Source organism: Psittacula echo (genome assembly GCF_963264785.1).
Source record: "Psittacula echo genome assembly, chromosome: 4".
Lineage (NCBI taxonomy): Eukaryota > Metazoa > Chordata > Aves > Psittaciformes > Psittacidae > Psittacula > Psittacula echo.
The window spans coordinates 52,481,650-52,494,072 of NC_137738.1; the positions used below are offsets into that span (position 1 = coordinate 52,481,650).

The following is a 12,423-nucleotide window of genomic DNA, read 5'->3' on the forward strand; positions in this document are numbered from 1 at the left end:
GAACAGAGCTAAAATCTCCCTGGTAGTGGCAAGCAACACAATAGAAAACCATGGGCAGAAGTGGCTCAGGAGGTCCAAAGAGGATGCTATGAAACAAATTATTTACTTGGAAGGTTGCTAACCTGGATAAACTATGAGATTTTTATTTCGGATGGTTGCAAGAGCTGTGCAGACAAAACTGCAACAGATGTGATTTACTTTCAGCAGGGAGGCTGGACTGCGCAACACCCAGAGGTCCTTTCCAACCAATCTGTTCATGATTGTGCACAAATGTAAACTTGATGACCTTCCTAGTCTATGATTCTTGTTTACTGCAGGAAGATGGCCTTAAAATGGTCACCAAAATGGTGTATGGGCTTTATTATTAATTTGGGAGCATGTCTGAGTATGCACGAGCAAAAATAAAAATACTCTGCCATCTGCTGGTATCTGCCAAACTGCAGATGTTCTTTCCTGAACACAAAGGTTTCATCAATCTGCTATTACCAATATAAAAACAGCAAAGAAAAGCAATGCATTTTGAAAATCCACCGACTGTAAAGTAATTCAGTGTGTTACTTATTCCGCTTGTAAAAGTGATGGAGATGGCTGTAGCCAGAGTCCAAACTAATTTAAAACCCTGAGTGCAGCAACTCCAATAACTTAACGCCTCATCTCTGAATAATTATGTGAGCTTGAACTATTTATCATTGTTGGGTTTGTTTGGGTTTTTTTAAGTATTCTAAAGGCCGTGGATATGATCAGTTTTGACTAAAGTACGAGCTATTCCTGCCTATCTGACCTCCTTCCTGTCCCTCACACTAGTGACTTCTCCCCCTTTTCTTCTGCACCCCAGAAGAGGACACACTACTTCCTTACCCAGCCCTGCCCTCCTCCTTCACTTTCCTTTCACTTTTCCACCTTTCCTTTCCCTTCTTTTTTTTCCCCATTCTCCTTCTCCTGGCTTCTCTTGATGCTTGTCTTCATTACGATAACAGTCCAAGCCACTCTTACTACAGCATTACTTATCCCTGAGGAGCCAGAGCGCTGGGAACATGGTTCCTCCACGCACCTGGCACCTATAAACACCCTTTCCTCCAACAGCCAGAGGAATCTTTAGCTGGTGGCGCGCAGATCTACACCCCGCCCGTCCCGTCACTCCTTTCCCTTCCGTTCCCCGGCACCGCCCAGAGCTGCCGGCCGGCCGGGGGAGGAGCGGGCCGTGGTAGTGGCTGCATGGCGGCGGGGGCGAGCGGCGGCGGCGGCCTGCTGCCCTTCCTGCGGCTGCTGGGGCAGCTCAAGGTGAGCGCGGGGCCTCAGGACCGATCGCTGCGGTAGCTGTCCGCGGGGCGGGGCGGGTTTCCCCAGCGGTCACCGGGGTGGGAGCGGCGGCACGGGTGGTCGGTGGCGCGCGGCCTTCGGCGCCTGGTAGCGGTGCGGCCGGCGGAGAGCCGGGGCCTTCGGGGTGCGGGTGGCGGGCGTGGCGGCCTGCAGCGCCGCCTGCGAAGCGGGGGTGGCCGGCCCCCATGCTAGGGCTGCCGCGGGAGGCGTGGGCGCCGGCCTGAGGAGGGCAGGGGTGGCCCGGCGCCTCGGGGGATCGCCGTGAGGCTGAGGAGAGCGTCTGCTGCTGCTGCCGGTAGTGCTGATGCTTTTGCCTCGCCTGTGGGCGGCTGTGTAAAGGCGTCCCCTCACAGCCTCGGGGGAGCCCGATCCTTGGGCAGGTGTTTCCCGGAAGGCAGAGCTCGCTGGGGCATGGAGGTTATGGTGGGGTAAGACTTCTGCTGATGCCTCTGAGGTGAGATAACCAGAACCTGAGTTTTAACGTTCATGTTGCTGTGACACTCTCCTTATGCAGAGAGTACCACGGACGGGATGGGTGTATAGGAACGTGGCAAAGCCAGAGAGTGTATCCGATCATATGTACAGAATGGCGATGATGGCTTTGGTGACTGAAGACAAAAGCCTTAACAAGGACAGGTGAGATTGCCTCTGGTTATTGTGGCCACATGTTAACATTGTGGACAAGCTGCAACCAGAATGCTAAAAATAGCTTCATCCTGAGGAAGGGCTTTTAGACTATACTGAAGGAGTTTAAAATCCTTTCCCCTCTTCTCTTTCCTCTGTCCGTTGAAAAGGGTGCTGTTTATCTGGAACGCTGAAAGAGGCTAAAAACTTATTGCCAAGCTGCTATGCTGATACAAGTTTTAGTGCAAAGGCTCTGGGCTGGCGTTCTCTCAAGCTGTAAGTAAGCGAGCTGAAGACACTCAGTTAAACCACAGCTTGAAGGAGTAGACAGCAAAGGTAAAGCTGTATGTTGTGTGGATTTTAACAGCAGTAAGAAGCCTGAGCAATCATCTAGCATAGCAGAGAGTAGTCATTGTCGAATGAGTTGGCAAGTCTAGTATGGGATCACAGTTATTTTGTCCCTCCTGAAGCTGAACTGAATGCTGTTGTGAGTATTCTGCTGCACACTTGGAGTAGCTACAGAGCTGTGAGTGTCAGATTTCATACTGAATTCAGGATGACTCCAATCAGATCACCTTCTACATGTTGCAGGAATAATATGAAGAATGTAATGTAGTTAATCTTCATAACATCTCTGAAAGCCAGACATGCAGAAGCTAAGTACATTGCTTTTGAATGCTGTGCTCTCGTACAAAGGGTATTTATGTTTAAATCTGCACTTACAAGCAGCAGTAGCTAGAAATGAGGAATTACAATCATGTCTAGATGGAAACTCTTGTAGAAAAGAAATTAAAAACGTTATGTAAAGTTTAAAAAAACCCAAAACAACCTCTACAAAAGACCCACAAATCACAAATAACCTGTGAAATATTTGAAGGGGATAAATTATGTAGTCTCTTAGCTTAATGAATAACAAGATGTAACTTCAAGTGCTGAAAACCTGATTATTCTGTCTTTGCTTCTTGCCAGATGCATACGATTAGCTTTGGTCCACGATATGGCTGAATGCATTGTTGGAGACATTGCTCCTGCAGATAATATCTCAAAGGAGGAGAAACACAGGAGAGAAGAGGTATGCGCATAAGTTGTGAAGCTACATCTGCGAAGTGTTCTGCGTGTTGTTAATGTTCTGGTGGTAGTGAAAGGATCTTCTAAGCAACATAATACTGTCACTGGCACTAGACAAGTGTGCCACAGACAACCAAAGTTTTCAACTCATTGTGATTCTTGTATGGGTATTGTCACCAAGTACAAAGTTAAGGAAGCAGAACTTTTGAACTAATCTTCATGTCAGCCATTTATTCCTGAGTTGGCTGGATTTTTGATAACCTGAATTAGTCATATTGACCAGCCTTACCAAAAGGTACGGAGCAGGGAGTAGGTGCACTGAGGAATGTGGATGGCAATTTGTGGTGGATCATTTGCATGGTGCCAGATCATGTGTGACAGGGGCTTTATTTAAACCATTTGTACAGGACTCCAGACACAGGTGTCTTTTTTTTTTTTTTTTTTTTTGTCACGAGGCTTTTTGTGCAGCATGCCTGGAGTTATTGTATGTTTGCCTTTGTACATATCCAAACACATATACAACGTTGGTTTGTCATTTCTGGTTTGTTGTGTTACTTAAAGAAAATGTAAACTGCTCCTCTAGCCGCCGCTAGAGGGCAACGTGATGCCTCTGAAACTAGAGGCTCCAATTAGCTCTGCAAAGGGTGTAAAAGATGCTGCAATTATTATTTCACCACCACCACTTCTCTTTTACTTTACCTCTCCTCTGCTTGCCAGAGGACGGCAGGGGTGGCACCCCTGAAGCTGCGAGGGTGCCTGCTGCTGCTTTCACCTGGCCTGTGAGCAGCTGCCTGAAGACATCCCTCAGCCTCAGGGAGCCTGGTCCTTGGACAGGCTTCTTCTGCCTTATCTGTTTAAAACCTGGGGTTGGGGAGCCTATGATGAACTCCAAGAGTAACCTACTTGCTATGAAATTGGAAATTAAAGATCAAAGGGGTATTCAGTATCCTTGAAGTACTGTCTTTGCTGACTGCAGTTTTGGTTTGGGCTTTTTTTGGTTTTTTTCCCCTCCAATTTATTTCCTGTTGTGTTCTGACACTAAACAAACAAACAAAATAACCCCTCTTTTCTGGAAGCCCCCAAGGCTTGTTTTGTCACTGAAGATCAAGCTTCAACTTTGCCTAGAGGTAATTCTCACTTGTGTTGAGGCAGTAAAAAAGAGATTTTGATGCCTAAGTATGTTTAAGAAGTTTCCTTAACTATTCACAGCTCCTTCTGCTCCCATTTCACTCAGTGAGGACTTTGCTGTTGATTCTGTGGGAAGGATGGTCAAGTATTCAACATTTAGGCTGACTGTGAAATACTTTGGTATTTACCAAAGGTAACCATTTCATGAGGGGGCTTGAGCTGAATTATTAGTATGCTGCTTTTTCTGCAGAGTTCTCCTTTTTTCCCCTTGGCTCTACAGCTGACATTGAGCTGGTTATGAAGTTTGCCGCTCATGCGGTAAGTTTAATCAGCTAATCTCACCAAGGCTAAGGCAGCAGAAAATGAACTTGAAGAATCATTTTGGCCTGATAACCTTGAACCCTGATGAGCTCCAGAGCTGGAAGGAGGTGGAAAGTAACAAGACCTTGATGCTTCAGTAGTGGGGAGCAGCTGATTCAGTTCAGCTATATTGTGAAACTATACCTTATATTTGAAGTGGAGAACTAACTGTGCCACAAAACCTCTGTCTTGCCTGTGATGTTGATTGTTTCAGAAGCAGCTCTTAATAGGAAAAGAGTAGAAATATCACAGAAGTGAGACTGATCAGCTGGGGAGCATGAAGAGCATGAACAGTTTCTGCTTGCTGATACCATCGGTTTGATACTGTTAGACCTTGTACCAGGATTTTTGTTGTTGAACAAATGGTGTCTCAGTCTAGGAGCGCTGTGTTTTGTTGCTGTAGGCTATTAAGTGGATTTTTTTTTCCCCCCTATTTTTCGAAACTGGGGGAGTTTTTAAAGGCTTATATTGCATTGCCTGAGAATCAGTAGCTGTTCCTGCTAGTGGAAATGTGCTACTTGACTGAGAGGGGGCGGTTGCTTGTCAATACTGCAGCTGTAACCTATTGAGTTCAAATGTTGCATCCACTAGTTAAATCTGGGAGGCAGAGCTGGTAATTGACAGCAGTTCCCTAGCTTGCCTGCCTTGCTTTGGGCTTTTTTCTGGATTCTTGAAGATACTGGACACAGATTCAGGCTTTTTGTTGTGTTGTAGACTATCTGTCTAACAACTTACTTAAGCGGCTCCCAGAAAAGATTCTTCACTGAGTGGTCTTACTGTTTCTTTGGCGAGTTTGTATACATCTGCACTTCAGAATAATCGTGGTGGGCTGACCCTGGCTGGACACCAGGTACCCACCAGGATTGCTGTATCACTCCCCTCCTCAGCTGGATAGGGCAGAGAGAATGCAACAAAAGGCTCATGGGCAAGATAAGGACAGGAAGAAGTCACTCAACAGTTACCATCATGAGCAAAACTGACTCAACTGGAGAAATGAATTTATTACCAATCGAATCAGAGTAGGAAAATGAGTAACAAAACCAAATCTTAAAACACCTTGTCTCCCCCCACCGTGTCCTTTTTTCTCAGGCTTAACTTTACTCCTGAATTCTCTGCCTTCTCCGCTTGACTGATTGCAGGAGGCTCTCCAATGTGAGTTTCTCTCATGGGCTGCAGTTCTTCATGCACTGCTCCAGCATGGGTCCATTCCATGGGGTGCAGCCCTTCAGGAACAGACTGCTCCATTGTGGGTCTCTCATGGGGTTACAAATCCTGACCCAAAACCTGCTCCAGCATGGGCTCCTCCCTCCAAGGGGTCCTGCCAGGAGCCTCCTCCAGTGGGAGCTTCCCACAGGGTCACAGCCTCCTTCGAGCATCCGTCTGCTCCAGTGTAGGGCCTCTACAGGCTGCAGGATGTGTGCTCCACCCTGGACCAACATGGGCTGCAGGGGCACAGCCTGCCTCACCATGGTCTGCACCACAGACTGCAAAGGAACCTCTGCTCTGTTGCCTGGAGCATCTTCTGCCCTCCTTCTGCACTGACCTTGGGGTCTGCTGAGCTGTTTCTCTCACATATTCTCACTCCTTTTCCCAGCTACAGTTGTTTGTGCAGAGTAACTTTTCCTCCTTTTAAATATGTTATCCCAAGGGGATAAAGCTTTTGGGCTTGGCCTTGCCTTGGCCAGCAGTGGGTCCATCTTGGAGGTGTCTGGCATTGGCTCTGTTGGACAGAGGGGAAGCTTCTAGCAGCTTCTTACAGAAGCTTTCCCTGTATCCCCCACTCTACCAAAACCTGGCCATGGGAGCCAAATACAATAATATACTGTACAGTGTATGTTTCTACAAACTTAGTAACAAGTAGTTAATTCTCTGGGGGGGGGAGAATGATATGGTTGCTCAGAAAATGGGTAAATAGAAATAGCTTTTTTTTTTTTTTTTTTCAGGCAGCTATGCAACAACTGACCCAGCTTCTATCAGAGGAGCTCAGGAAAGAAATCTATGAACTCTGGGAAGTAAGTTTGCGTTCTTTTAACCCTTTGCTAAAGTGAAGTGACTCCTTGTCCTTTTCTTGTTCGCTTCTGAAACGGTGTCATCTCTTATTTTGACCTCAACCAACATAGATTCATTTGCTTGGGAGGTAAAGCTAATGGTATGAGTCAGGGTCACTTTGGAATCCTCTTGAAACAGAAATCCCAAACTTTGGTAAAATAACCAGGTTCTGCCTTTGGCTTTGCAAAGTTCCAGATGGACCTGTGTCGTGGTCTAAGGTGGTTAACCTGTCCAAGACTTTGTACAACAGAAGGAAGGTTTTGTCCTCTACATTCAGCCCCCTTGAATATAAATCTGTTTTCTTACTACAGTATCTCTCTTGTTCACATCTGGCCATTTGTAGCTCATAATCTTTTAATACAGAAAAAATAATGGGGGTTGATGATGTTATGGAGTATTTTCTGCTTTTATGCAAAGAATATGTGTCTTCCATTTCTTTATTATGCAGCTCATTAGGCTAAAATTTTCAGTAGTAGTTTCTAGTTTAAACTTAACTGAGGTGTACCTACTCAGAAGAGTCCTTTTCTACAAACAGCACCAGTTACTCGCTGTACCTTTTGTTTGTTCTAGAAAGTATCTTCTGTACTTGAGGGTGATTTAACTTTTTGATTTGAACTCATGCTGTTAATTAGGATCTTTACACTTGAAAACCAGGGATGATTAGATTATTTCCAGACAATTCAAGATGGTAATTACTGTGCTTAGTCTTGTCCTGCCATACAGTTGTGTGAGGACAAATGTATCTATGGTTTCTTGTTCACATGTTGTTGCAAACAAAGCATTGTATGTTTCTTGAACTCTGTGACCTGAAACTGTATTTTATACTGATACTGTTAGTTTTTCACTTTGACTGTTATTAAATTTTAGATATTTGCAGCCAATTTCTGCCTTTTGTTACAACACTCTGTTTGTTGGGGTGTGTTTCTTCTCTTTCTAGTTGTGGTGAAACTGGCAATGGGGATGGGTTTTCAGTGTTGCCATTCAAGGTGTAGGGAGGGAGCAAGTCAGCATAACCAGATCTGGGAAATAATGTGTGTGCATTTGTTTAGTGAGTACTGGTTTCTTCTCCTTTGGGAAGCTGTTGTAATTGAGGAAAATGAGGTTTTGATAAGATTAGTCCTGCAGGATTTCTTTTATTTATTTTTTTTTGCCTATGTTATTTTCCTTTGCCCCACTCTACTCCTCTGATTGTATAGAGCTGGTTCAGTATGCAGTTAGTTCTTCAGCATGTTAGCTTTTTATCATTCTCATTAACCATAAGTTAACATATGCATGCTTTTGGTAATTTGTTCTTTGTTTCTACCTTCAGGATCATTTGTTGGCATTGAGTCTCTAATGCAGTAGTATGATTGTAACCCATAGAGCAGGAAGTGTAACCTAAAAATCTATTATTCACATATAGTCCCTCTGCTCTTATTTTAAGTGGAACAACTAGATGCTTATTAAAAGAAAAAGGAATTGAAAAATGCAGAAAACAGAAGCCTCTGATCAGTTGGTGTTGATACTCTGCTCTCAGCTGGCCACAGGCATTTCCCTCTGATTTCTTTTTATGAGTGGAGGAAGTTACGGCCCAGAGCTGAACAGTGGCTGAGACAGGATCTGCTGACACTCTTAGCAAGCTCCTGCACTGCTCTGCACTAGTCTCTGTGCCTGTTTCCCTTTCAGCTTTGTCTCTGCCCCTCTTTCCCTTTCAGCCTTACAAGGTCTATTGCTTTGGACTGGATTGACGGGCCCTCTGCAGGCCTGCTGGAGGATAGAAAGGTGTCAGTCACTTTATAAATAAATCCAGAATTTTTTTTTTTTAAAAAAACATTAAAGAAAAAGAATGGGCACGTTTCAGCTGTGTCTTGCTTTTTTATGTTCAAAAGCAAAAGCACAGGAGTGATTTTTTTTAAAAGACAGACTGTGATGTTAGAGGGGCCAGTTGCTGTTTTTCCAAAGCTTGCTGTTATTTCGCCCTCTTAAACACCTGCAGGGAGGAAACAGTAAGTGTTTATTTCAGCACTGCACAGTAGCACATATAATAGCTGCTGTTTCTTGAGGTTATTGTGAGCTGAGGCATGAAGAAGGTCTGGTGGGTTGTATGGCACAAAGAGGTTGATAACAGATTGATACTCCCAATTAATTGCTGAAGGTGGGATAGACCTTTATAGGCAAACAGCCATAGTTTTTTTCCTAAAGTTCTCCTTTGTAGTGGTGCGAAGAGTTTTTTTTCTTTTTGGTAGCCAAAAAAAGAATTATAAATAGTTTTAAGAAAATAAGTAGTAGTATTTAAACAAAATTTAAAGATAAGGCAAAGCTGAGACTGAAAAGAGGAAAAGGAGTTTAAAATGTAGAAATGAAATTGACTACTGGAAAAATGATCAAAATGTAACTGAAAATGTAAAGCATCATTCAAATCCAAATAGGGTGGTATATGAATTAGTCATGGCTATCAAAGTCTGGATTTCTGACTTTCAAGTGTAAAGCAATAAGCATAAGAACAGGCTCCTAATAGCAGTCAGTCACACTTATCTGAGTGTGCTGGAAATTACAACCCAGGACGTTCCCACTGTGAATGACACCCCCACCCACATGACACCCGCAACCACAGTTGTTGTCTTAAGGTGCAGAAAGGGATGCCATGTGCTTTGGTCAGTAGGAACAGCTCTTCTGCAGTTGTGCTGCTCTTGCCTGCAGAATGGCTGTGTGGCGTAGGTTGGGTGGCTCTGAAAGCACAGATGGGCTTGGTGTGGTTAGTGGTGGTTAATCAGCCTGTGGTCTGATTATTGGTGGTGGTGATGGATGGCATCAGACCTGCTGAAGGTATCAAGGTGATGGTAACCTGCACAGAAAAAAGCCTTTCCCTGTGGTTGGTTTTGGGAGTCAGGAGAAGACCAGGTGATGAGAGATCAAGAAAATGCAGTAGATTTAGAAAAGAGAAAATGAAATGGCAGAGCTGTCTGCAGCCATCACAGAAAGCAAATGACAGCAAAACTGTTCAAGTTGTCTAGAAATGTGAATACATAATATTCATACTCATGGTGACTGGAGAGAGGGAAAAGATAGCAGAGAGATTAAAGGACTTAAAGTCTGAAGGGGAGGAAATCCATAAACAAATCCCCTTCCTGTCTTCTAGGAAAGACACAAAGACATAAGCAGCTCAGACAGATTAGGCCAGAGAGATAAAAAGGAACGACAGGAGAAATGTAAAGAAAATCTCCTTGCAAAACCAGCAAGTAGTGGAGAAAAGTGCAAAACAGGTCTTAAAACCCAGTAATGGTAATGCATAGGTACACACTGTGGTGATTGATGGCCTTAGCTTGGCCTGAAAACGTCTTTCTATGAAACTGTTGTTAAATGGAACCTATTATTGAACTTACATGTTGTGTAAGGTTGTGTTCGTATCATCCCTGTTTCAGCCAAAATGCTAGTTAAGACATGCAAAAGAATCATGTTCTTAAGTCCTATTATATTGAATTAAAATTCGACGCATACTTATTTCAACTGTTTTGCAAGTGGGTGATGGTAGTCTTAAAAAGCAATAACTATCTTAAAAGACCTAACTATCATGAATATTTATGGAGTGGCTTGTACTGATGAAGAAGATTCTAGATATATAAAGAGCTTCTAATATTCTGCTTCAGAACAACAAATTTTTTTGTCTCATAACTGCAAATCTGTTCAGGAATATGAGAACCAGCGTACTGCAGAAGCCAAGTTTGTAAAGCAGTTGGATCAGTGCGAGATGATACTGCAAGCATTTGAATATGAAGAGCTGGAAAACACACCTGGCAGGCTGCAGGATTTTTACGATTCAACTGCTGGTATGACATTTGGGCTTTTTTGGGTTGTTTTTTTCTTTCTCTTTTGTAAATTGAGTATACAAATTGCCTTTTTTCAGATAGATGTTCAGAGCAACTGAGAGCTGATTATTTCACTTATTGCTCAAGTACCTTAAACACTTCTGGGGAAACTTCATGCAGAATGAAAATACCTTACTTTTATATATAGGTATTGAACCTGAATTTCAGTTATGCCAAGTTCCTTTTACATCACTCTTTACCTAGAGAGGCTCAGCTTTCATTACACTCACATACATTTAAGGATCTCCCTGTAACACCAGAAGAGGGTATAACGGAGGCTGCAGGCTTCACTGATGCACTGGCAGTGGCTTGTTTCTAATTTGTTAGTGTTTCATGAACCAGTGAAGTAGAACTTGTTATCCCTACATGAGCTGTGGTCTTGTGTGGCCTGTATGAGGTACATGTGAGAACCAGCTCAGTGAAATGTTTTAGGTGCAAACGTATCACTTTTTATTCTATCCACTGCTTTTTGTCCTTCTCAAAATAAACTGATAGTTGAAAGGAAAAACAGGTAAAATAGTCTTTACTGTGTTAGCAAGGGAGTTGAACACCAGAAGAGGACTGTGGCTCCAAGTCATCCTGTCCTGGCAAAAAATTAGGGACAGACAGTAGTCACCAGACAGTCTGGGACAAGTCCCATTTGTACCTTGGTGACTCCTCAGAAATAATAACCTCTCTGAAAAATGCATTAATTTGATTAGGGAAGACGGGAAAAAAGAACAACATCAACAAAGCTGCAGTACTTAATTTTATAATTGACATCTTTGCCCTCCTACCAGAATTCAGTAACTTAAACTGAGCTGGTGTCTGAGTAGAATCTGAAGCACGTGCCCTAAGGGCACCTGTAACTGGGGTGGTTTCCTATAGCAGGATACACAGTATGAGATTGTCTTGGTCAGAGTACATCCCCTTTTCAGCTCTTAAGGGTCTTAACAGAGCACAAAGTATTTTTATAAGTTTTTGGGTGAAGGACTGTGACTACTCTTAGGCATTCCATAGCTGGATTAAACTGGGAGTACTTTGATATTTATTCTGAGCCTAAAGCAACATCACTGATAACATTTCACTGCCAACCTTTTGCACACAGGAAAATTAGAACATTTTTAACTAACTTTCTCTTTCTTCTGTTTTGCAGGGAAGTTTGTTCACCCTGAAATACTCCAGCTTGTATCTCTGATCAACACAGAAAGGAATAAAAAAATAGCTGCTACATCTCCTTCACATTCCTGAGGTGCTCCTAAACACTGTAGCTATAATAAATACTTTGTTTTGTATTCCATGTATTGTATTTTCTCCTAATTGCTAATTCTTCCAGCAGATTTTTTTCCATGCATTTACTGTTGAGAATTCCAGGACCACTTAGATAGGAGCAGGTAGGATAGTTACCTCCTGGGTCAGAGTTTGTGTTGTAGACCACATGTAGCCTCAGATTGATGCAGTCCTAGTTACGAATAGATTCTGCACTGGGGAATTTCAGCTAAGTTTAAAAATCAGCTGATTGCAACCTAATCTATTCATGTAGTGCACTGACCGGGACAGGCAGTCCTGTTCTGTGATTCATCAGTATGTCTGGATTTAAGTTCCATCTCTATCAGATAGGATAATATTTGTTCATTGCACTACACAGAAGTGAAGACAAATAAGTGTGTTTCTCTAGAAGTGTGTTTCTCTTGACACAGTCAGACTTAGCAGTGAGATTTCTTTGGAGTGCATAAGCCTTAAGAAGTGATGGTGGATAAAACTGGTAATCTCATTAATTAATTTTCTCAATGCTTACTGTTTCATGCAGTTTTTCCACTGTTCATGTGTTGTATCAGTTAATGGTGCTGATGTTTCTGGAAGGCCAGTATTCCTGACACCCCTCATCCCAGATGGGCAGTTCTAGAGACTCTTGCCACAGGTATCTGATAATCACAGGATAGCCAAGGTTGGGAGCAATATTTTGAGTTTGTGGAGTCTAATGCGAAAGCTGAGCACACACACCTTCGGGCACCATGACTTGGAAATGTCTCCTTTACACAAACATCAG

General features: G+C 43.2%; 1 protein-coding gene across 1 annotated transcript; it reads left to right on the plus strand.

The window, feature by feature from the left end:
• Positions 1 to 1,168: 1,168 nt before the first annotated feature.
• Positions 1,169 to 11,673, plus strand: HDDC2 (HD domain containing 2). The gene is made up of 6 exons (XM_080615615.1): positions 1,169 to 1,281; positions 1,835 to 1,956; positions 2,914 to 3,016; positions 6,444 to 6,512; positions 10,217 to 10,355; positions 11,530 to 11,673. Exons 1-6 carry the CDS (start codon positions 1,216 to 1,218, stop codon positions 11,622 to 11,624), a joined length of 594 nt encoding a protein of 197 aa, XP_080471741.1. The 5' UTR covers positions 1,169 to 1,215; the 3' UTR covers positions 11,625 to 11,673.
• Positions 11,674 to 12,423: the final 750 nt, after the last annotated feature.